Consider the following 25,820-nt stretch of genomic DNA (forward strand, 5'->3'; position numbering starts at 1 on the left):
TTACCCCATGGGGTTGAAGGTCCAGGTGCCATATTTAAAGGGCACCCAGACAGCCATTTATTCACTGCAGGAGCTCGGGATTCTGCTAAGACCAGGATGTCACTGACCAGACAATGTGCGGCCTCACAGTTCAGTGAGGCTCCCTGCAGACTCTCCTCCAGGCCATCCAGGAAAGGGGGAGGAGCTGCTGTTTCCCAGGGATGACAGCAGAAGGCCCCCCTCTTTTGACCACAATGGCCTGGGTAGAGGTTGCAATAGAGGTTAGTGCCATGGGGCCCATCAAAGTTCTGCGGAGCAGTGAAGAACGACGAGGAACAACCTGGTCTCCACCAGGATAAGTGGCACCATCTCCTCACTGCAAATTGACACTCGTAAGGGCGTCAGGCAGTGTAAGGGTGGGAGTGCAGAGGGATGTCGGGCAGGAGTTTGGGTTGCAGGACTCAGTAGAAGATGGGATATGTGCACTGAATGTTTGCCACTCACTTCATGCGCTCAATCTTCTATCAGTTGCAGGACATTCTGCATTTCAATGGTTTCCTCTATGATATAGCCCAGCCTGGGGAGGTGGATCATCTGCTGGTCCCTGGTTTCATTGATTGTAATGTGTCCTCACAATGAGGAGTGTGAGATTCCACTTGCTTACTTGAGAGGGCTCAGCAGCTGACATAGGCATGCATGCTCCTAAACTGCTCATGCACCCATTGGGATGACAATCAATCCCTGTGTCTGTCTGCAGGATAAAAATGCCCACAATAAGAGGGAGCGGACAAAGATCAGAGACGGCATTTCAGACATTCGATTTCCACCCTGTATGAGGAGGAGGTCACTGAGCTAGTCAGGGAGGAGCAGGACTGTGCTTGTGCTAAAGGAGAGATAGGACTCTCCCAGGAAGCCAGTAAGGATGCCTCCAGCCTGCAGTTGTCAGCTGCACCCACAGAATAACACATTGCTTTATTTAAGGAACCTGTTTAGGCATCCACTAAATCCTCCATTTCTCCATTTTAGTTACAAGCACAAAAAGGGGGAGGCTGACAACAGAGACCAGCCACAGCTCCATGTCCAAACCCTCTGAGGAGGATGCCTCCAAAGCCTCAGAGGATTCACCATCACGAGATTCACCTGCACCCTCCACCCGAGCAGATACTGTCACCTCGGTGGGTGCATGTTTTACAATAGGTTCAGGGTCACAATCTGGTGACCATCACAGACATGGGTCCACAGCTGGCAGAGGAAGTGACAGCTGAGGTCTCTGCTACTCGGAGGAGAGCTGGAGACCAGGCCCCTGCTCAGCCCCATGCAGATGATGAGCCTCTAGACTTGGCCATAAGAGACCCGATGGAGATACAGAGACAGACAGGGGAACATCAGACAGAGATGCCAGAGGCCATGCGCAGACTGGACCGAAGGCTGGAGGAGTCAGTCCACGTTCTGTCTGATGTTGTGACTCCGGCATGCGAGTGCTTGGCTGCCTCCATGGACAGGGTGGCAGCTGCCTTGGAGACCCAGGTCCAGCAGCATCCACAGTGTCTGCTGGATATGTGCTTTGACCTGCACTCCGTCACTCTAGCCATGGGTGCAGTGCAGCAGTGGCCAGGTGAGAGCGGGACTGGGCACCTCGACCCCCTCCAGGTGTCCCTTCTCCTCAAGGAGTCAGGGAGGTGCCATCAGACACCACAGGGAGGAGTGCCAACCAGACACCCTGAGGACTTCATCCTAGGAGACTCCAAGGGTACCCTGCCCTTCCATCTCCCCTCTGCTAGTGACCCTTCACCTACAACAGGTCAGGCCAAGGAGGGGGTACCTGCACCAGAACAGGAAACCCTTAAGCAGGGCGGGACCCTCTATGCCTTGGGCCATCAGAGGAGGCCTGCCAAAGTCATCATAGTCAACAGGGCATTGCAGTCAGCAGGCTGCCTCCACCTCAGCTGTGAGTGTCAGGGCTGCACCCAGGCATAGTAATGGGCAAAGAAAGATAAAGACGTTTTGAAGGCACACAGGAGGTGTGGACGTACAACCATTGTATATATTTCTGGCACATGTAAATATATGTTCACTTGCACAGTTTGGAAGTTTCCTGGATTCTATCTTGCTGCTCGTTGCTTCAATGGTCGCGGGCATTTAAGGATCTGGAATGTGGTCCCCTGTCAGAGTCTGATAATGAAATCCTATAGATTCACTTCCCTCACATTATCAACATTGTGATTACTCAATAATCCCGCATGTGCATGTTTAAACACTGACCATCATTTGTGAGTGTGCGGCCTGGGCACACATTGTGCAATCCATTTCTTGCAGCTCACCAGGTTCTGAGAATGATGTTTGCGCAGAGTTTCCAGTGAGGTCATTGCATCTCCTGCTGCTGTTGTCCTAATGGGGGAGTTGGGTGGATGCCAGGAGTACTCGACGGGAGTTAAACAGGCCATGTGAGTGACAGGGAACACGGTAGATGCAGTTTGAGGGTTTAAAGAGCGAAGCTCTGCATTGTGGTCCGGTCAAAAAAAACTGGGGGGCTTCCTTAGATGTTAGGAGAATGACAAGGTGCGCACGTTCAATCATTCCTGGCTGTCCTTGTTCAATCTTACATTGAGCCGGTGAGGCTGCAATAAGGAGGCAACAGGCAAGTTAGCCTTGACTACAAGAGGGATTGAGTGTAGGATTAGAGAGGTGTGCGCAGTTGACTGAAGAACTTTGTCAGATCTCGCTTGGAGATTTGCTTGGCCTGCTCATCTCCTTATCAAGGGGAGGATCAGACCTCACATCAAGGGATTGCCACCAAAATTCACTGGACTTCATTAAAAGACCAGTTCTTAGTCCATGAGGTGAGAGAGAGTAGAATGGGCCTGCGTGCTGGACCATGGCGAGGACTATGAGGCTATCCATGTGAAGCTTCAGCAACTCTAACAGGCCTCAGCAGAGTCCATGCAGAAAAGATGGAGTGGTCACAATGATGGATCACACTCTTGCACTAATACGAAGGCAAACCAGGACTAAGGCTTGTAGGAGTCTCTTCAATTGGAGGGTCCAGTTTGGTTACTACTCAACAACCCTTGCATCCGAGGCACACTCAGTGAGTGGACTCCAAAGCAACCTCAAAACTTTTCAGTGTGATAAAGATGTTAAGGGATATGGGTTTACTGTGGGCAAGTGGCGATGGGGGGATAGGAACACCATCTTCCCTAATCAATCTGCATGGAGGAGCAATTGCGAGGGGCCAAATGGTGTTCTCATGTTGCTTCTCCCTGTGGACCCATCTATCTGGTTCTGCCTGAAAGAGCTCTCAGCAAGGTCTGTCCCCCATCAGGAGCAGGTGTGAGTGAGACATGAGTGTGTCCCTGCTGAGGTTAGATCTCATGGTGCTCCCATGTAGCCATGCACAGGAACTTTGTGAGGACATGGGAAAAATCTCAATTCTACTTACAGGTGCCCGAGTTTGCAGGAGAACGGAATGCTTTGCTGGTTCTAATGTGTGCATTTAGCGCCAGGGCTCTGTATATCAGCACAGTTTGACACAAGCAAAGGATCCAACCCCCAGCATTAAGTCGTGCAATTTGATTCACTATCATGTATCAATGCACGTTACCAAGAAGGAGCTGGGGGCTGCCAGCCAGCAGATGATAGCAAACCAAAGAGTAAAGAACATGTCTCAGCAGCTTACTCTGCCTGGAACCTGTTAGCTATCAGATTGTCTGCCTCGTTGTACCCTTGCAATGGCCTTTGCACGTAGCTCTGACAGCATCATCCCATTCACTGCCCCTATTGTCAGAGGAGACATCTCGGTCCTCCATAATCCCCTCAGTCAAGACAATCCCCCCTTTGTAACATGCGGTTATGCAGCGCACAGCAGACAATGATGATCCGGGACACAGACAGAATGGAGGGCCCCGCCTAAATGGTCCAAACAGCTGGACCTCATCTTTAGGAGGCCAATTGCCTGTTCAATCTAGGGCCTGGTGAAGGAATATGTGGCATTGTAACTCTTCTCAGCAGCGCTGCCATCATCAGCCAGATCCCTATGGGGATATCCATTGTCCCCAAGGGCTCTACACAAGCCTTCTCTACCCTCTGAGCCTACACCAGTTATAGTCCTCATGCCCACCTTGACCCTGACCCCTCCCATTATCCAAGCCACCTGATTTGTCTGTTTTCATGCCCCTTCCCCACCACCCCCCCCACCCCCCCACCCCACCACCACAAATGAAACATTCAGCTTCCAGACTATCACCCTGGACCTGCCACCTTATCACCTTCCACTCCCCCCTCGCTCTGTGGCTGTTCCCTCACTGCACAATGTCCTCAGTTCAACACCCAGGACCCCACTGCAGACAGCACGGACCCTTCCCTCTAAGACCATCTACCTCCCCCCATCATTGCCTAGAAGCACCCTTTCCCACCCAACCACAGGACATCCCCAGACCCAAGAGCAAGGATCTTCCCTCCATCCCACCTTCCTGCACCCTCCCATTCCCTCATTGCCTCCCAGCTTGCTCTGGACAGCCTGTCTTCCTTCCCTGGACAGCCCTCCACTCTTCCCCCACTCTTGTGTCCAGCCGTTGTGTGCTTGGCCTGCAGACACCTGATCTGAGGTTTCTGAGTGGTCGCCAAGGCAGCCAAAGCAGCGTCTCCTCGCTCCAAAGTCGTGGGAGAAGTCAAGCTCGCCAGGTACGCGCATGCCACCTAGATCCAGATGTGAATGTTAACCTTCTAATTTCCTGCTGGCACGGGACTTCATTTGGAGGGGGCACTTCATTCCAGCGAGATGGCCGTTTAATGAGTATGCAGGACATGCTAATGCTCATACGAAAGGGCTTCCTGACATTAATAAAAACAAAAAACTGCGGATGCTGGAAATCCAAAACAAAAACAAAAACAGAATTACCTGGAAAAACTCAGCAGGTCTGGCAGCATCGGCGGAGAAGAAAAGAGTTGACGTTTCGAGTCCTCATGACCCTTCGACAGAACTTGGTTCTGTCGAAGGGTCATGAGGACTCGAAACGTCAACTCTTTTCTTCTCCGCCGATGCTGCCAGACCTGCTGAGTTTTTCCAGGTAATTCTGTTTTTGTTTTGGCTTCCTGACATTGTTCATCAGGAAGCTGGACCCATCTTTAACCCGTCCTTAAACTCTCAAGAACTTAATTGCTAAAGTTCATCCCACCGTCAGGAAACTGATTTTTGGCTTCCGGCCAAATTAAGCTCCTCCCTCCTGCCAAGCGTCCCACTGCTGGTGGGACTGGATGATTCTGCCCAGTGTGTTTTGTGAAGGTGTTTCCTCTTTGTGCTGTTGGATTGTGTTCCAAGTGTAACATTTAATCCTATGCTTTTCCTTTCTGAGTGGATAAGGGTGTTTCTGGCTATCTACAAGATCTCGCTGCTGGGTATTTGATGGCTCTGGATATTTTTCTGATTTTATTCATTCTTGAGGTGCAGGCGCCACTGGCAAGTCTGCCATTACTGCCCCGCCTTAGTTGCCCTTTGAGAAGGTGCTGGTAGGCTGTCTTCTTCAGTTTGACCCCATGAGGGTCTTGCTGGGCCACTTCAGAATCAACCGCATTGGTGTGGGGACTGGAGTCACATATAGGCCCAGACTCAGTAATGACAGCAGATTTTCTTCCTTAAATGACACCAGTGGGCTAGATTGCTTTTTTACTCACAATTTGACACTTGCGATACCATGACGTACAAGGCTACGGGCCTAATGCTGGAAAATGGGATTAGAACAGTTGGGTACCAGTTTGACTGGTGCAGACTCGATGGGCTGAAGGGCCTTTTTCTGTGCTGTAGACCTCTATGACTCTTGACAGTTTCATGGTCGCATTTTATTGATACCAGCCTTTTACTTACAGAACTTTCATATTATCCACATTCTCTGGATATTAGTCTTTTATTATATGTGGGCATTACTGACAAGGCCATCTTTGTTGTCCATCCACAATTACCCTTGAACTTGCTGGGCCATTTCAGAGGGCAGTTAAGAGTCAACCACACTGTTTTGGAAGTCACACATAAGCCAGACCAGGTAAAAAGGATGGCAGATTTCCTTTCCTGAAGGGCATCTGAGCAGGTAGGTTTTTATGACAATTGATGAAAGTTTCATGGTCAGTATTACTGAGACTAGCTTCCAATTCCAGATTTCAGGTTTCAAATTCGTTTTCCACTAGTTACCATGGTGGGATTTGAATCCTTTACCCCAGACATTAGCTTGGGTCTCTGGATTACAACTCCAGTGACATTACTACTACACCACTGTCTTCTCCCACAAAGTTTCATCAATAATGCCAAATCTTTATAACTCTTGGTTAGGCTGCAGTATTCAGGGTTCCACAATGTAGGAGGAATGTTGGAACTGGGGAAGGCCCAGAGGAGATTCACCGAAATGGTACCAGCAATGAGAGACCCTCAGTAGTAACTTTCAAAAAAGAATTGGATCAGTACTTGAAGGTGTTTTAAGGGTTTGTTCAGTAGGTCTCACAAAGGGGTTCAGAGACTTGTAATGTTGATGAGTTAGTATTTATTGGTAGCGCACAACTATTTACATACGTACAAAGTATAGCCCAAACTAGGAGCTAACTCCATGCTGAAAACTACTTGAGTCTCTCCATACAACTCTGTCTCCTGTCTCCTGTCATGTGACTTTCTACATCATACCATGGGTGGTACTGTTCACCAGTCCCATATTAACCCTTGCTATGCTGAACACCTTTATCCTACGGAAGGGGGAATTTTTTTAGGGCCCTGGGGAAAGGAGAGTGATGTGGGATGGCTCTTTCAAAGAGTCAGCACTGGTACAATGGGCCAAATGGTCTCTTTTTGTGCTGTATCATTCCTTTATGGACAAGTGGTTTCATTTTAAAATCTTACAGCTTCCAACTGTCTCCTGCAGTAAGCACAGTTTAGGACTAACTCTGGAGGAACAGCTGCCAGCTATATTGTAAGCATTTGTAGATATATTCAGCCCTGCTCAAACTGTTTACCAATTGCTTCCCAGATGCTCCTGCATTGTTCCATTCAGAGCTCCCTGTGGGATATTCCTCTGGTTACAAACCTTTATTGTCAACTTTAACCAATAGCCTAACCTGTAGGCTGAACTTGAATCTTAAGAATTACATCAAGTTACATTGAATCTATTGCATAAACAGGTCATTCAACCCAACAGTCCATCCATATGATGACAGGCGTCATTGTCAATGAAAAGGTAAAAAATGATGACTTCTGCTCTCTATGAGGCTCAATTGCCTCTGTGTCAGAGGGTTGTGGATTCAATTCCCATTCCAACAAAAGAAGCTAGGCTGAAACCACAACGTAGTACTGAGGGGGTTGCTGCACTGTCAGAGGTGCTGTCTTCCCAACGAGAGGTTTAACCGACCCCTGAGGCAGATGTAAAGGATTCTGTTGCACTTTTTTGAAGAAGGGAAGGTGAGTTAATCTTGGTGTTCAGGGCCATTTTTATTCCTCAGTCAACATCACAAAACAAAGATTATCCAGCCATTATTCCATTGCTGTCTCTGGGAACTTGCTGTGTGCTAATTGGCTGCTATCATTTCAATATTACAACAGCTACGACACTTCAGAAGTATTCCATTGGCTGTAAAGTCTTTTGAGACATCCGACGGTGGTGAAAGGTGCTATATAGATGCAGACTTTTGTTTTTTTCCTTCGGGGCACAATCCATAAACAATTAATTAAACAAAAATTTAAAACGAAACATAACAAATTAAATTGAAATTTGATTCCAGTTGTCAATGAAGCATTCCAGTTCCTCTGGTGCCCATTGGTTGTGAAATGCCTGAAACACACTGTGCACACAGTCTATCCGACTGGTCGATGCTGTTAGAATAAAAGCAAAATACTGTGGATGCTGGAAATCTGAAATAAAAACAGAAAATGCTGGGAAAACTCAACAGGTCCAAAGAAGATACAAAAAACATTCTAGTAATAGCTGTAAATTAGGAGATGGAAGGGAGAGGGGAACTTGGTGAAATTACAATCACTAGGGAAATGGTACTGAGCAGACCGATGGAGATGCGGGCTGACAACTCTCCAGGTCCTGATGGACTTCATCCCAGGGTCTTAAAAGAGGTGGTTAATGAGGTAGTAGATGCGCTGGGTGTTAATTTTCCAAAATTCATTCGATTCTGGAAAGATTCCATCAGACTGGAAAGTAGCAAATATAACCCCTCTATTCAAGAAGGGAGGCAGAAAACAGGAAACTATAGGTCAGTGAGCTTGACGTCTGTCATGGAGAAGTTGTTAGAATTGATCATTAAGGAAGTTATAACTGGGCACTTAGAGAAACGCAAGGTAATCAGGAAGAGTCAGCATGGTTTTGTGAAAGGGAAATCATGTTTAACAAATTTATCGGAGTTCTCTGAAGGAGTAACATGCACTGTGGATAAAGGGGAGCCTGTAGATTCGCTGTACTTGGATTTCCAGAAGGCATTTGATAAGGTGCCACAGCAAAGGTTATTGAAGAAAATAAAAACTCATGGGGTAACTTAGTAGCATGGATAGAAGATTGGCTGGCAGAAAGCAGAGAGTATGCATAAATGCATTTATTTCTGAGTGGTAGGATGTGACAAGTGGAGTCCAATGGGGCCTGTGCTGGGGCCTCGTCTTTTTACAATTTATATCAATGACTTAGATGAGAGGAGTGAAGGCGTCGTAGCTAAATTTGGAGATGACACAAAGATAGGTAGGAAAGTATGTTGTGAAGAGGACATAAGGAGGTTGTGGACAGATGCAGATAGGTTGAGTGAGTGAGTGGGCAAAAATATGGCAGATGGAATGAAATGTGGGAAAATGTGAAGCTTTGGCAGGAAAAATCAAAAGTCAGTGCATTACTTACAGAAAACGGCTGCAGAATTCTGAGGTGCAGAGGGATCCAGGTGTTCTAGTACATGAGTCACAAAAAGTTAGTATGCAGGGTACAACAAGTAATTAAGAAAGCTAATGGATTGCTATCCTTTATTATGACAGGGATTGAACATAAAAGTAAAGATGTTATGCTTCAGTTATACAGGGCATTAGTGAGACCACATCTCGAATATTGTGAGCAGTTCTGGTCTCCTTATTTAAGGGAGGATGTGAATGTGATGGAGGCAGTTTAGAAGAGGTTTATTAGGTTGATACCTGAAATGAGTGGGTTTTCTTGTGAGGAAAGGTTGGATAGTCTGGGCTTGTTTCCACTGGAGTTAATAAGAGTGAGGGGTGACTATATTGAAGTATACAAGATTCTCAACCGTATTAACAAGCTGGACGTGGAAAGGATTTTTCCTCTTGTGGGTGAGTCTAGAACTAGGAGGTTTTCCGAGGTTTTCCACCCACGGTGGTTGACAGGGCCCTCAACCGTGTCCGGCCCATCTCCTGCACATCCGCCCTCAAAACTTCCTCTCCCTCCCAGAACCATGATAGGATTCCCTTTGTCCTCACTTATCACCCCACCAGCCTCCCCATTCAAAGGATCATCCTCCACCATTTCCGCCAACTCCAGCATGATGCCACCACCAAACACATCTTCCCTTCACCTCCACTGGCGGCATTCCGCAGGGATCATTCCCTCCAGGACACCCTGGTCCACTCCTCCATCACCCCCTACACCTCAACCTCCTCCCACGGCACCTTCCCATGCAACTGCAGAAGGTGCAACACCTGCCCCTTTACTTCCCCTCTCCTCCCCGTCCAAGGGCCCAAACACTCCTTTCAAGTGAAGCAGCATTTCACTTGCACTTCCCTCAGTTTAGTCTACTGCATTCGCTGCTCCCAATGTGGTTTCCTCTACATTGGAGAAACCAAACACAGACCGGGTGACCACTTTGCAGAACACCTTCGGTCTTTCCACAAGCATGACCCAGACCTCCCTGTCGCTTGCCATTTTAACACTCCACCCTGCTCTCTTGCCCACATGTCTGTCCTTGGCCTGCTGCATTGTTCCAGTGAAGCTCAACGCAAACTGGAGGAACAGCACCTCATCTTCCGACTAGGCACTTTACAGCCTTCCGGACTGCATATTGAATTCAACAATTTGAGATCATGAACTCTCTCCTCCATCCCCACCCCCTTTCTGATTCCCCCCCCCCTTTTTTCCCAATAATTTATATAGATTTTTCTTTTCCCACCTATTTCCATTATTTTTAAATGTATTTCCATCCATTGTTTTATCTCTACCTTTCAGCCTTTTTTGATTCCTTCCTGCCACCCCCACCTCACCCCCCACTAGGGCTATCTGTACCTTGCTCGTCCTGCTTTCTACCCTTAATTAGCACATTCCTTAGATAATATCACCACCTTCAACACCTCTTTGTCCTTTGGTCTGTGACATCTTTTGGTTATCTCCACCTATCACTGGCCCTCTATCCAGTTCTACTTGTCCCACCCCCCCACCCCCTTAAACCAGCTTATATTGCACCTCTCTTCTATTTCTACTTAGTTCTGTTGAAGGGTCATTCGGACTCGAAACGTTAAGTGTGTTTCTCTCTGCAGATGCTGCCAGACCTGCCGAGCTTTTCCAGGTATTTTTGTTTTTGTTCTAGAACCTAGGAGGCTCTGTTTTAAAAATTAGGGGTTGACCCTTTAGGACAGGGAGGAGGAGAAATGTTTTCTCTCAGGGGGGTTGTGCGACTTTGGAACTCTCTGCCTCGGAAGGTCTTGGAGGCCGGGTCATTGAATATTTTTAAGGCAGAGGTAGATAGATTCGAAACGTTAGCTCTGTTTCTCCCTCCAGAGATGCTGCCGGACCTATTGAGATTTTCCAGCGTTTTCTGTTTTTGTCTCAGATTTCCAGCACCTGCAGTATTTTGCTTTTATCGTAGGTCGATTCCCGTTAGGCAAGGGGATCAAAGGTTATCCCGGGTGGATGGGAATGTGGACTTTGAAGCGCAAACGGATCCAGCATGATCCCTATGGAATGGCGAAGCAGGCTGGAGGGGCCGAATGGCCTGCTCCTGTTCCTGTTTCTTATGCAAACAGAGGAGGTTTCTCTCTTCACAGATGTTGCCTGGCCTGCTGAGTGTTTGCAGCGTTTCCAACATTATCATTCTGCTTTGATTACAGTTTCTGGCTTTCCCTGGCACTGGGAGTTTGTGCTATAGTTGATCATGTGGGGCTAGGCTGCAGCACTAAAGCTGCAGGGACCTCAGGTGGCAACATGTGCCCAGGGGTCGCGGTGCGCATGCGCGGGCAGTCACCACGCGCAGGCGCCGTCTCCCACTCTCCCTCCACCTCCCCCGCCCCGCCCCGCCCCGCCCCGCCCCGCTCCGCTTCACGCTCCCCGCTCCCCCACGGCGCCTAGGCCCCGCCCCTCTCTTCCACCCGCGGCGCACGCCGCTCCCGCCCTGGCCGCGGGGCCGCGCACGTCCCACACTCCGCTCTCTCTCTCTCTCTCTCTCTCTCTCTCAGTCTCCCCGCCCCCCCCACCCCCCCCCCCACCACATTCGCCCCGCCCATTCCTGGGCGCCGGGGCCGCGCACGCCGCTCTTCTTGCCCTCCCCCTCTTTGACACTGCCGGTCGCCGGGGCCGCGCACGCCGCGCCGTCCCTGGGCGGCGGGGCCGCGCACGCCGCGCCGGGCTGGTGGGTCACGTGCTGCGCTGAGCAGGCTATTTGAGGCTCGAGCGTCCATTTTGAGTGAGAGAGGCTTCTGGAAGGTGAGAGCGGGAGGGATGGATGGAAGGGGAGAGAGGCGGCCGGATTCTTTACCCCCCCCCCCCCCCCCCCCCAACCACTACCCTCCCGGTCCGGGGCCACCCTCAACCCCCACCTACCGAGGGGGGGGGGAGGGGGGGGCTCCCGGCTGCCGAAAGCCCGGGGAGGAGCCGCTTCCCGGCGCCGCTCCGATTCCCGCCCGTTACTGAGGCCGCGGCGCCATTTCCCGCTCTCCGGGCCTCAGGCCTGGTCCCGCCGAGAAGGCCGCCCAGGGCCGCCCGCTCTCCTCACCTCATCCCCATCCCCATCCCCATCCCCGGGATCAGCCTCCTCCCGCGGGGGGCGGGGGGGTCGGTCCGCGGCCTCTGGGTGGGTGGTTGGGTGGGTGGGTGGGTGGGGGCGGGGCGGGAGGGAGGGAGAGGTCTCCATTTTCCCGGCCTCTAGGCCTGTTCCCGGGTTAGAGCCTGGGGCTCTGGTTACGGAGGGAGGGGGGGGGGTGACTGGGTCGCATCACCCCTCCCCCCCTCACTCCCTTCCCCTCCCCCCCCTCTCTCCCTTCCTCCCCTCCCTCCCCGGAGCGGGCGGCGGTGGCGGCGGCGGCCGCCCTGGGCCTCCCCGGGGCCTCAGGCCGCGGTGGATGGGGAGAGGCCCGGGCGGCGCCAGCACATGGTTCCCGCCCCCTCCTCCTACCTCCTCCCCACCCCGGGCCAGGCCGCCCCCCCCCCCCCCCCCCCTCCTCTCCGGTGAATCAAAGCCCTGGATCCCTCTCTTCCTTCCCCCCCCCCCAATATCCCCATCAGTTTAAACACGTTCCCCTCCTGCGGACAGACCCTTTGTGTTCAGGACTTTTTGTGCCCCCCTCCCTCCTCCTCCTCCTCTTCTGTCTCTCTCCCCCCCCCCTCTCTCTCCCCCCCTCTCTCCCCCTCTCTCTCTCCCCCTCTCTCTCCCCCTCTCTCTCCCCCTCTCTCTCCCCCTCTCGCTCCCCCCTCTCGCTCCCCCCTCTCTCCCCCTCTCTCTCTCCCCCCTCCCTCTCCCCCCCCCTCCCTCTCCCCCCTCTTTCTCCCCCCTCTCTCTCCCCCCCCTCTCTCTCCCCCCCTCTCCCCCCCCCTCTCTCTCCCCCCCTCTCTCTCCCCCCCCCCTCTCTCTCCCCCCCCTCTCTCCCCCCCTCTCTCTCTCTCCCTCCCTCTCTCTCTCTCCCCCCCTCTCTCTCTCTCCCCCCCTCTCTCTCTCTCCCCCCCTCTCTCTCTCTCCCCCCCCCTCTCTCTCTTCCCCCCCCCCTCTCTCTCCCCTCCCTCTCTCCCCCCTCCCTCTCTCCCCCCCCCCTCTCTCCCCCCCCCCCTCTCTCCCCCCCCCCTCTCTCCCCCCCCCCTCTCTCCCCCCCCCCCCTCTCTCCCCCCTCTCTCTCCCCCCCCCTCTCTCTCCCCCCCCCCCCTCTCTCTCCCCCCCCCCTCTCTCTCCCCCCCCCCCTCTCTCTCCCCCCCCCCCCCTCTCTCCCCCCCCCCCTCTCCCTCCCCCCCCCTCTCCCTCCCCCCCCCCCTCTCCCTCCCCCCCCTCTCTCCCTCCCCCCCCCCTCTCTCTCCCTCCCCCCCCTCTCTCTCTCTCCCTCCCCCCCCCCCTCTCTCTCTCCCTCCCCCCCCCCTCTCTCTCTCTCTCCCCCCCCTCGTGCTGCCTTTGACCAGTTTTTTTAAGATGTGCCTTTTTAAGGGGACGATTCATATATATTTTTTTTTACGAACTTTGCTGCTGGGAGGGATTCGGGTTGGGGGATACCTTGGGAAAGAGGGAAAGTTTTTAACTTTTTTCCCTGTCGTTATTTTGAACTTTTCGCCGTTTTTAATCATTTCAAAAGGGGCAGATTTTTTTTTTTGGCTTCTCCTCCTCTCTCTCTCCCCCCCCCCCCCACCTCCTCCTCCCCCTCCCTCTTCCCTCCTCATTTGCACTGGGACCCAGGACGTTGTTTTTATTGAGTCTGGATTCAATCTTGACTGTAGATACATAAGCACTTAGCAGAAAAAATATTATGACTTGTGTCCTAATTGTAGTCTTCTGTTACAGGTTTTTTTAAAAAAAAAAGCTATGGGTGATCAAGGAGAACCTCAAGTTCAGTTCAAGGTAAGAATCTTGCGCTGGAATGAAGGTAAATGCTTGTATTTCAGAATTCAGTTTCTTCACGCTGCCGCTGAAGTTACAGCATGTGGGTAGTGGCTTCAGATTATTTTTGATTTAGAAATTAAGTTTAACAACGTTTGGCTTTGGATCCCTTACGTAAATTTGTCTGATACTTAATGCAATATATGGGGTCTTTTTGTCCAACCATGCAATATTGACATTTTTCAAAATATCGAATGTGATTGGAGCTTTTTGGCTTCAGCTTCATTGCAAGAAATGATTGTCACAATGTCGCTATCCTCCATCTGTTCTTATTATCCTACGTACCTGCGAAAGCTTTCTAGGCAAAACTTGCTTTGTGGTTGGGTGTGTATTTGGAGTGCTGGTAACATTTTTGTAGACACCAGAATACAGTTATTACAGCATTGGTATTGCTTGCCATGTGTCTTATGGACTAACAGTACAACTCATCAGGCCTAATTCTGACTCACTCCCACCAAATGTGAATTTGTGCCAGGATCGGCTCTCTGCAGAATCATGATTAAGTGCTGCAATGGTTTGTGTGGAATAAGCAGCTACTATTACCCAAGCAATGTTGGAGTAGAACAAGGTAAAACTGGTTTAATGTGACAAAAATAATGTTGCTAGAAAATGAGATGGTAAGTAAAAAGGCATGGAGAAACTGAAATGGGGTATGTCATGCCCTCAAAGAAGAGGGAACTATTTTGTACATTTCCCTTCCTGATGATGACGCTGGTCCTTGATCCCAGGAACTGTACCCAGCGCTTTATTGGCTCATGCCAATGTACATTCCACTGAGAGGGCTAATGGTAATAATCAAGAGGGGCAAAATTGCATTGTTTTCTCTATTTGCAAGCAATCCACTTTGTTATTCTATGCCAGGTATGTATACTGTGGCAGCTTCTTGGATTGTCAAAATTTTTACATTAAAAAGTCTTGCTAACTTTGAAAATTTGAAGTGGAAGCTTTTCCACTTTTTAAAGCCTTCCTTGTAAGGCTCCCTGTGAAAGCACCCTCTAAGGTTTTTATCCTTACTCCAATGCTAGTTAGTCTTCTACCTGCTTAACAAATAAGCAGAGGTGACTCACAGCTAACGGTTTATTTCAGGAGTTAAAATTCTAAGCATTATGCTTTTTAATATTTTTCTGGTTCTGTTTATTTTGAACTCTTTTCAACAAAAAAGCAGAGGATTTGTCCTGTTTCCCATGTTCCCTTGGTACTGTTCCCAGTTTTGATTTTGCAGTTTTAATGCAGAGTGCATAGTAGGGTTGCCAGTGTTCAGAGTATTGATGGGGTGGTGTGGTGTGGTGGCAGGAGAGTAGGAAGAGAAAGAGACAGGTGATTTTCAAGGGACAGGTGATTTTTTTTTTTTCTTACCCGTACTCAGTAATGGTCAGGGACAAATCTTTAATCCCTGGGAGCCCCAGGATAGTGTGCCGACCCTATTTAGTGATGAGGTGCACTGATGACAGGTATTTCAATGCTCACCTGAGGTCAGCTGTTTTGGTGTAACTGAAATGCTGACTTGACGTTCCTAACTTCAGAGAATTACTGAGTTAATTCTCATTACTGTTACAATAAGCCTTTTGGGGGATTTTTGTATGATGTTCTGAAATGTTACAAGAGAAACTCCTAGACACGGGAGGTTGTGGTTCCCAGACTGGGAAATGCATATGTTTACTGATTCCAGCATTTTTCATTTTAAAATATGATTGCTAGTTTATGACCAGTGGTTGGTTGATCTTTGATATGTCTAAAGTAGTTTGGGGATCATGATAGGCAGATGCTTTATCCCACCTAAATTCACAAAACTTCAAGTAAGTCAATCAAAACCCACTTGGGTGGCAAGCAAAAATAGCATAACTTTGAACCGTCCATTCACCAGAGCATCCCTCAGGATGCCCTTAGATTTTGAATAAAAACGTGCTTTGATTTTTGTAATGCATTTGAAGATTGGATTCAAGCATTTGTAACTATAACCAAACATTTGCTTTCTTCTAGCTTGTACTTGTTGGAGATGGTGGCACTGGTAAAACGACTTTTGTGAAGCGCCACTTGACTGGCGAGTTTGAAAAGAAATATGTAGGTAAGTATATAAATAGAATGATACACCACCGAAGGAGACCATTCTGTCAATTTGTAATCCCACTCCCTTGTTCCTTCAGTAGCCATGTGAAATTTTCCTCTTCAAATATTTATGTAATACCCTACTGAATGTTATTGAATCTGCTTTTACCATTATTTCAGGCAGTATATTCCTAATCACAGCTTTTTTTTAAAAAGAAGTTTTATGCCACTTCTGTTCTTTCGCAGATAACCTTAAATCTGTGTCCTGTAGTTACTGACTCTTCTGCTACTGGTTAATAAAAGTTATTTTGTATCCAATCTCTCCATAATCTCTACAATTCAGCTTCTCTCATTTCTGTGTAATAGAAGGCCTTCATCCTCTGTATCATTCCAGTAAATCTTTTGAGTACTTGACATCCTTACTACAGTATGGTGCCCTGAATTGGACACTATACACTAGCCGAGGCAAAACCAGTTATTTTTATGAAGGTTTAGCATAACTTCCTTTCTTTTGTGCTCTTATCACTCTCTTTATGAAGTCATGGATTCCATATGCCCTTTTAACAGCCTTCTCAACCTGTCTTGCCACTTTGAGACTTGTATACTTGCACCCTCAGGTCTCTGTTCCTGCACCCTTTTAGAATTATGCCCTTTAGTTTTCATTGTCTCTCCTCATCCTACCAAAATGAATCACTTCACACGTTCTGTCTTGAATTTTGGCTGCCCATTATACCAATCTGCCTGTCTTCCTGTAGCCTGTTACCCTCAATGAGCTTTGTTATCTGCAGACTGGGAAATTACACTTGGATATCCAAGTCCACTTCCCTCCAGTCAGAAACAATTGTTCACTATTGCTGTCTGCTTTCTGTCCCTTAACTGATTTTATAATTATATAGGTACTGCCTCTTTAACCCTAGAGATTTAATTTTGCTAACCAGTTTTTTACTTAAATGAATATCATTTGAAAGTCCATTTACACATCTACCCTCTGTTACTTCATCAGGAAACCGGGTGTTTGGGCTTAATTTTGTGCTCCACGCTAATGCCAGTGTAATTTGTCATTTACCCCCTCACAGCAACTTTGGGTGTTGAAGTTCACCCACTAATGTTCCATACTAACAGAGGTGCCATCAGATTTAATGTGTGGGATACTGCTGGTCAAGAGAAATTTGGTGGCCTCCGAGATGGTTATTACATTCAAGGTAAGACTTTAGGTTATGCAGTTCTTGACTATGGAATGTTTTGTATACAGTAAAGTATATCTTGGGTTCTTACCACTTATTTATTTTCCAGCTCAATGTGCCATTATTATGTTTGATGTAACCTCGCGAGTGACATACAAGAACGTTCCTAACTGGCATAGAGACTTGGTGCGAGTGTGTGAAAACATCCCCATTGTGTTGTGCGGCAACAAAGTTGATATTAAAGACAGAAAAGTGAAGGCAAAATCTATTGTCTTCCATAGGAAGAAAAATCTTCAGGTATGGCTTTTGTCAATATCTTTATATAAAAGGGAGATTTTTAAGCTAAAGGTCCTGTGTGTATATATACTAAATCAGTGAATGTCAGTGATGGAAGAAAAGTCCTGGCTGTATCTTCAATGTGTTTTCACCAACATCCATGCCATTTGTTAGCTAGCTGTATACACTTTTTAAAAAAAATTACTATTCCTTTAGTGGAAAAGTGCTGTTTCAGCCCACTGTTCCTTCCTAAATCATAGTTAAACTTTGCGATGTAGTTTTTAAAAAAAAATTAATACAGGAATCAGATAGATGGGATTATTTGAAGTTTGGGGCTGCAATTTGGAAATCCATGCCAAAGACACAACCTATTGGGTTACTAATGACAAATGTTTGTGGGTGGAGAAGTGTAGGATACAATATTGAGACTATTCCATCATCCAGTTAACAAAGTTTTAGGTCACAGAAACATTTTCGAAGCTGGCCATTCTGGGTCAGATTAGCTTCCTTCATGCAGGATGAATCTATTCAGCTAACTTTGTAAGAAACTAGTCTTTCAAACAGTTCAAGCTAAGCTTTGTATGTAAGATAAGGTCTGCTGGTTACAGAAAGCCATATGTGGGCAGGAAGCAGCATAAGGTTTAGGCAAATAACTTGGCCATTACGTTTGAGACCATTTATTTAATATCCAAGTGGCAGTCAGGGCTATTTGTCCTGACTTCAGACTTTTGACTGCTGTGGGGGTTGAAATTTTCACTATAATTCATTTGTAGCTTCCCTACTGAAGGGCCACTTCTATGGCGAAATGTGAGGGCTCTCAAAACCAGAAGCTGAAGTGAGTGTGCTGTCCCCATTGTTCAAATGGAGTCCAGTTTATTTTTGACAAACGCTGACACAACATTTGACATTCGCCTCTAATTTCAGTTACTGTTGCACTCAGCAGCAACTTTGTACAGTATCGGCTGCTATACAAGATTAAAGTGACTACAAGATCAAAGGCTTCTCTCAGCACACTGCATTTGATCAGATCCTTAAAGTTCCATTAGAATGGGGCTTTTAGCAAGGAGGAATATGGCATGCTTGGTATATTGTGTATCTGGAGCGAAAGCAGGTGAGAAGGTTATTCAAAATTAAGCCATATGGGTGAAAATCTTCAATTTACAGTAACCCTGAAATAAAGCTGCTTGCATGGAACTGCAATTGAAATTGCTGTTTATTCTTGAGGGTAGGTACTAAGGTTTGGCATTTCTGCTTTGCAAACATTCTCACTCATATCAAAGGGGAGTTATTTTATAGGCAGCATTGGACCAATTTGGGGCATCAAGGAGCTCTAGCAAAACTGGAGTCACTGGTAATCTGGGAAAACTCTGTTGGTTGGAATCATACCTAGCACAAAGGAAGATGGTTGTGGTTGTTGGAGGTCAATCATTTCAGTTCCAGGACATTACTGCAGGAGTTCCTCAGGGTAGTGTCCTAGGCCCAAACATCTTCAAGCTGCCTCATCAACGATGTACCCTCCATCATAAGGTCAGAAGTGGGGATGTTGCTGATGATGATGATTGCACAATGTTCAGCACCATTCATGATGAATCTGATACTGAATTGGTCTGCCCACAAGCAACAATACCTAGGCAACATTCAGGCTTGGGCTGACAAGTGGCAGGTACCAGGTACCATTTGTGCCAGGGAGTGACCATCTCCAACAAGAGAGAATCCAATCATCTCCATGACATTCAATGGCATTAACATCCTGTGCACCCTCATTCAATGCCGTCGATCAAAACCTGGACTGGACCAGCCATGTAGCTGCAAGAGCAGGTCAGAGAATGGGAATTCTGCGACAAGTAACTAACCTTCCGACTCCCCAAAGCCTACCCACAATCTACAAGTCAGGAATGTGAAGGAATACACTCCATTTGCCTGGATGAGTGAAGCTCCAACAGCACTTGAAGTTGACCCATCTAGGACACAGCCCGCTTGATTGGCACCACATCCACAAACATTCATTCCCTCCACCACCAACGCACAGTAGCAGCAGTGTGTACCGTCTACAAGATGCACTGCAGGAATTCACCAAGGCTTCTTCGACATCACCTTCCAAACCCATGGCCACTACATCTAGAAGGACAAGAGCAGCAGATAAATGGGAACACCACCACCTGGAAGTTCCCCTCCAAGTCACTCCCATCCTGACTTGGAAATATATCGCCATTCCTTCACTGTCCATCCTGGAACTCCCTAACAGTGCTGTGCGTGTACCTACACCACATGGACTGCTGCAGTTCAGGAAGGTGACCCCCTAGGGATGCCCACATCCTGTGAATGAATATATTAAAAAAAACGCTTGAATTAATTGTTAAAGAAATTACAAAGTAATAGCTGTCGTTTTTGAAATAAATATTGAAGTTACCTTCCATGTTCTCATTACTCATTTCCACATTGGTTTTAAGCATACTGAGTTTCTAAATCCTGACTTTCTACTCCAGCTATTTGGTGTTTATACTCATTGAATTGGTGAAGTTTGTCAATAGTGATGTAGCCTGTACTGTATTTAGGCCTTTTTATATTAAGACATTTCAGAGGGCCCAACTGCTTGAACTTTAATACTGTGGAAATGAGTTTTTTTACAGCTCACTGACATCTCTCTCCCTTGCAGTACTATGATATTTCTGCCAAAAGCAACTACAACTTTGAGAAGCCATTTCTGTGGCTTGCCAGGAAACTCATTGGAGATCCCAATTTGGAGTTTGTTGCTATGCCAGCTTTGGCACCACCAGAGGTTCAGATGGACCCTGCATTAGCAGCACAGTATGAGGAAGACCTGAAGGTATAGTATTTATTGGAGTAATAACTGGGTTACTGAAAAATCATTTCACACTAACTGTATTTAACATTCCCATCAGTGTTGTGTGTCCATCTTGTGTGTAATCTTTTACTTCCTTTTCTAGTCTTAATTGAGTGTTAGAATTGAGTGGGCTGAGGAACTTGAATATATGGATACAGAAATATGCTCAATTATCTTTGGTTGTTACCCTTTCAGTACATCTGCTTGATTGCCATGAGGCATTTAATAGTGTCGTGTGACTTATTTAGCCCTAGTTATCTAGTTACTCTGAAAACAGTTTCTTGAAGGCAAATGCAAAAAAAAAATCTTTAGTTTCAGAAGTAGAATATGCAAGATAATTGCTGAAACATATCTCTTCAGTGTACCTCTGTCCATCTGTTACCTTAGTGACTCTATAACTGCTGTTTATTGAAGTTTGTGGATTGATTTGTAACTGGCATCCTGGAGCCTTAACAACACCAGTTTAGTGTAAATCTACCAATTATCAGCAGCACTGCTCTGTTTAAAGCAGTCTCTTCTAATTATAGACAAAATGGTGGATACATTTGCTGGTGTAGCAGATTTGGTGCACAATCCTGAGATGTTCTGCCCATGAGGTTTTTTAAAATTACCTAGTAAAAATATTTCTGAAATGTGAATTTCTTTTGGTACTTAATGTGAATTGCATAAGGATGGGACTAACCTTGCTTCATAATTTAAGCATTTCCTATAAAAATTCAATAAGGTGTAAAAATCTTTGTGCTCCAGGGGTAGTTAGTGCTATGGAGCTTAAGTGGGGATCAGTAGTGATTTTGTCCAATTTTGAGGCTCTTTTGTTCTGATTATGTACTTTTTTTTAAAAGATCGTTTCAATTGCAAAGTTGTCACTTCCTACATAGCAGTCATTCTACACTTTACAGTTGTGGGTGTAGAAATTTTGATCTTTAAATTGCTGCTTGTAACCTGTTTGAGATGCAAGTAACTGCCTGCATTAGAGAATAGGAGGAAATGTGATTTGACACATTTTGCATGTAAAATATTGCTCCGGTTTGTCCTTGCATCCTTGTGCTCTATCCTGTTATTTTTAGCCAGAAGACCCCTGCTGTAATGCCCTCTAAAGAGCACATGTCACTGACTTCACTCTATCTCCTTTCAATTTTCTTCACCCCACTCACCATTTTGTGTACATAAATGCTGCCTATTTGATGAAATGACATTTTTTTTGAAAATGTGTACTCTTGTTTTAAATATCACAGGTTGCTCAAGGCACTGCTTTGCCAGACGAAGATGATGACCTGTGAATTAATGGCTGGAGTCAAGCACCAGCAGCCTAGTTTTATAGGCAGCTGTCCTGTGATGCAGCGTGTTTGCCAGTTAATTAGCTGAACAGAACTTAACTGCTTATAATCTTTAAATCTTTAGGGGGCTAAAGGAGTTGTAATTGGGAGTGAATGGTGTGCAGTATGACAATTTCCTTCACACTTGGACCTGTGTACTTGATACTAAAACTGTATTGATAGACTGCAACATTGGAGTGTATGCATAATTTAATTTATGATACAGGTAGAATCACAATATACATCGTTTCAAGTTGTATGTTAATGTCATTCCTACTTTTTTGTTAACTTTTTGTTTAGATCATAAAGTTGTGATCTTAATAAAGTTGTATTCTAAATGACTAAATGAATTGTGGCATTAAAGTACTGCATTCCTTTCAAAATTCATTGTTTTTGCTAGTATTTAGTCCACCATTTGTGGCTAAGGAATTAAGAAATCCTGAATAACTCCGTTGGGTGGCTGTAAAGAATTTACATTGCATCTTAACTAATTCTGTGATACATCTTGCCCTAGCTGTTGTTTCTTTTTAAGTGAAGCCTCTGATAGCTTGTACCCTTGTAATGCTTGCATTGTAACTGCAGGGACTACAATGACTGTACATAACTTGCCTTTTAAAGTTTTTTCTCCTGTATGGAAAGAACTGACTGTTCTGCTTTCTTTCAAGTGATAAAATATTAATAGAACCTGAGGTAGAATAAATAATGTTCCCAGTGAGTGGGACACTTCACACAATTCAGTGCTGATGTTTTATGTAAGTTTATACACAAACTAGCAAATTCAGTACAAAACATATTCCCGTAACTGCCCAGAGGGTTTTGCAATGTTATAATGGGGATGTGGTGTGCAATAATCCAGTTGATTTATGAACCATTTCTCTGGGAATAATTTATAGGCTTGACATGTCCTGTGTTTTAGCTATTATACACAGGATGATAATAGAGGAAAGTTGCAAGGTAACTCATTTCCTTGGGTAATGGTTGAGATGCCAAAACATACCTCTTGTGGCGTATTGGGGAAGAGGAACATGTGAGATTGCAGCCAGAGTGGCTGGAGTGGTTTGAAGGGTTGACTGAAGACTGGAAGGAAAGATTTGGGTAGCTAAGGCTGAATTCTGGATGTACCAGGACCAGAGTGATCAGGATTGAAAACAAGAGTTGCTGCAGAAGCCTTGGCAGATGAGAATAGATTTGAGAAGCAGTCCAGGGTGTATTACTGGAGTTTTGAGAGGGAGGATCTGAGCAGTTTCTGGTGGACAAAAGAAAATGGGAGCACAGGCACTGGCCTGGATTATAGTTTCCCATTTGTGGGAATGTGGCATCACAGCATCTATTTACCCTTTTTGAAGAAGAATTAGGAAGAGGAGTAATCCATTCAGCACCACGACCCTGCTCTGCTTTTCAGTAAGGTCATGACTGATCTTATTGTGGCCCTAAGTCCCTGCATAACCCATAACTCTTTGTCGGTCAAAAATCTACCTCGTTCGGCCTTGTATATATTCAATGACCCAGCCTCCACTGCTCTCTGGGGAAGAGAATTCCCCATTCTCAACACACAAAAAAAATTTCATTTGTCTTAAATGGGATGCCCCCTAATTTTTAAACTATGACCCCCAGTTCTATTCTTTCTTACAAGGGGAAGCATCCTATCTGAATCCACCCTGCCAAATCCTCATAGATTCTTGTGTTTCAAGATGATTACCACAAACTTCTAAACCATGGGTGAGAAGGTGCTCGATCACTTTGGATTTTTGAGGTTGATGAGTGAATTGTGGTAAGGTTTGGCAGAGCAGTAAACATGAATTTTTTAAAAAAAAATTGATTAATTTTAAAAGCAATAAAAAGTGCCAAGCAGCAGAACTAACCAATAAAACTTTTTTTAGCTCTGCTTAAGCAGACACAGTAGACCCCAAGTCCTAAACAAAAACAATTGCCTGGAAAAACTCAGCAGGTCTGGCAGCATCGGCGTAGAAGAACAAAGTTGACGTTTCGAGTCCTCATGACCCTTCAACAGAACTAAGTAAAAATAGGAGAGGGGTGAAATATAAGCTGGTTCAAGGGGGTGGGGACGGGGACGGGGGGGAAGTGTTTGTAGGGACAAACAAACAGTGATAGGAGCAGATAATCAAAAGATGTCAGACAAAAGAACAAAGAGATGTTGAAGGTGGTGATATCTAAAAGAATGCGCTAATTAAGAATGGATGGCAGGACATAAGGTACAGCTCTAGTGGGGGTGGGGTGAAATAAGACTGAAAGGGCATAAAAGGTATAGATTTAAAAATAATGGGAATAGGTGGGAAAAGAAAAATCTATATAAATTATTGGAAAAAACAAAAGGGAGGGGGAAGAAACAAAGGGGGTGGGGATGGAGGAGAGTTCAAGATCTTAAGTTGTTGAATTCAATATTCAGTCCGGAAGGCTGTAAAGTGCCTAGTCGGAAGATGAGGTGCTGTTTCTTCAGTTTGCGTCGAGCTTCACTGGAACAATGCAGCAAGCCTAGGACAGACGTGGGCAAGAGAGCAGGGTGGAGTATTAAATGGGAAGCGACAGGGAGGTCTGGGTCATTTTTGCGGACAGACCGCAGGTGTTCTGCAAAGTGGTCGCCCAGTCTGCGTTTGGTCTCTCCAATGTAGAGGAGACCGCATTGGGAGCAACGAATGCAGTAGACAGTTGGGGGAAATGCAAGTGAAATGCTGCTTCATTTGAAAGGATTGTTTGGGCCCTTGGACGGTGAGGAGAGAGGAATGAAGGGGCAGGTGTTGCATCTTTTGCGTGGGCATGGGGAGGTGCTGTAGATGGGGGTTGAGCAGTAGGGGGTGATGGAGGAGTGGACCAGGGTGTCCCGGAGGGAATGATCCCTACGGAATTCTGCCATTGGTGGGTGGGGGGGGGGGACAGTGAAGGGAAGATGTGTTTGGTGGCATCATGCTGGAAATGGCGGAGGATGATCCTTTGAATGGGGAGGCTGGTGGGGTGATAAGTGAGCACAAGGAGGACCCTATCATGTTTCTGGGAGGGAGGAGAAGGCGTGAGGGTGGATGCGCGGGAGATGGGCCGGACACGGTTGAGGGCCCTGTCAACGACAGTGGGTGGAAAACCTCGGTTAAGGAAGAAGGAAGACATGTCAGAGGAACTGTTTTTGAAGGTAGCATCATCAGAACAGATGCAACGGAGGCAAAGGAACTGAGAGAATGGGATGGAGTCCTTACAGGAAGTGGGGTGTGAGGAGCTGTAGTCGAGGTAGCTGTGGGAGTTGGTAGGCTTGTAATGGATATTGGTGAACAGTCTATCACCAGAAATTGAGACTGAGAGATCAAGGAAGGGAAGGGAAGTGTCAGAGATGGACCATGTGAAAATGATGGAGGGGTGGAGATTGGAAGCAAAATTAATAAATTTTTCCAGGTCCCGACGAGAGCATGCAGCAGCACCGAAGTAATCATCGATGTACCGGAGAAAGAGTTGTGGGAGGGGGCCGGAGTAGGATTGGAACAAGGAATGTTCCACATACCCCATAAAGACATAGCTGGGGCCCATGCTGGCCCCAAGTCCTGGTCACCAAGGGAGGGCTGAGCTAAGGAGTTGGGTTTAATGCTGACCTTGCATTCATCTGCTAGTACAGACTCCTAGCTCACCTCTGGGGACTTAAGGTGAAAGTGGAGGTTGGAAGTGGTTGCCTTTCAGCCTGGGTTTTCCTTCTTGACCTCCTTTGTTGATAGGTTTTTGAAGAGGGAGGAGGGGAAGGGTGTATATAGCTCACTCCCCCAGTCTCTTGTGCCCTCAGGCACACTTGGCCACCCACTCACACATGCCCATTCACACACACTCACGGACTCACCCACGCATGCATACAGACTTGCCCACTTGCACAGGGTCTCACTGTGCCTACATCGCATCGATTGTAGTGTTTCAAGAAAGTGGCTTGCAGGGATGGGCAATACATACCAGCCTAGCCAGCAACGCCCCCATCCTGTGAAAATATAAAAATAACTCTCATTCACCCACCCATAGACTCGCTCACCCATTGTCACAGATGCACGTACAGACTCACTCACTCATAGACTTAGAAACACACACACAGACTCACCCACCCACTCAGATATTCACACATGCACAGACTCAATCTCACACACAGACATATCCGCTTGGACTGACTCTCACTGTCACTGGGTGTGCCTACACCACATGGACTGCAGTGGTTCAAGAACACGGCTCACCACCACCTTTGTATACCTGATAGAAGTATACAAAATTATGAGGGGCATAGATAGGGAGAAACTAATCCCCTTAGGAGAGCTGTCAATAACCAGGAGGCATAGATTTAAGGTAAGGGGCGGGAGGCTTAGAGGGGATTTGAGGAGAAATGTTTTCACC

The 25,820-nt window shown here is 46.8% G+C and overlaps 1 protein-coding gene across 1 annotated transcript; it reads left to right on the forward strand.

Moving 5' to 3' along the window:
- The first annotated feature begins 11,583 nt into the window (after window positions 1–11,583).
- Window positions 11,584–21,835, forward strand: ran (RAN, member RAS oncogene family). The gene is made up of 7 exons (XM_041203223.1): window positions 11,584–11,636; window positions 13,690–13,746; window positions 15,766–15,850; window positions 16,908–17,033; window positions 17,125–17,312; window positions 19,948–20,118; window positions 21,372–21,835. Exons 2-7 carry the CDS (start codon window positions 13,711–13,713, stop codon window positions 21,414–21,416), a joined length of 651 nt encoding a protein of 216 aa, XP_041059157.1. The 5' UTR covers window positions 11,584–11,636; window positions 13,690–13,710; the 3' UTR covers window positions 21,417–21,835.
- Window positions 21,836–25,820: the final 3,985 nt, after the last annotated feature.

This window comes from Carcharodon carcharias, chromosome 13 (assembly GCF_017639515.1).
Source record: "Carcharodon carcharias isolate sCarCar2 chromosome 13, sCarCar2.pri, whole genome shotgun sequence".
Classification (NCBI taxonomy): Eukaryota; Metazoa; Chordata; class Chondrichthyes; order Lamniformes; family Lamnidae; genus Carcharodon; species Carcharodon carcharias.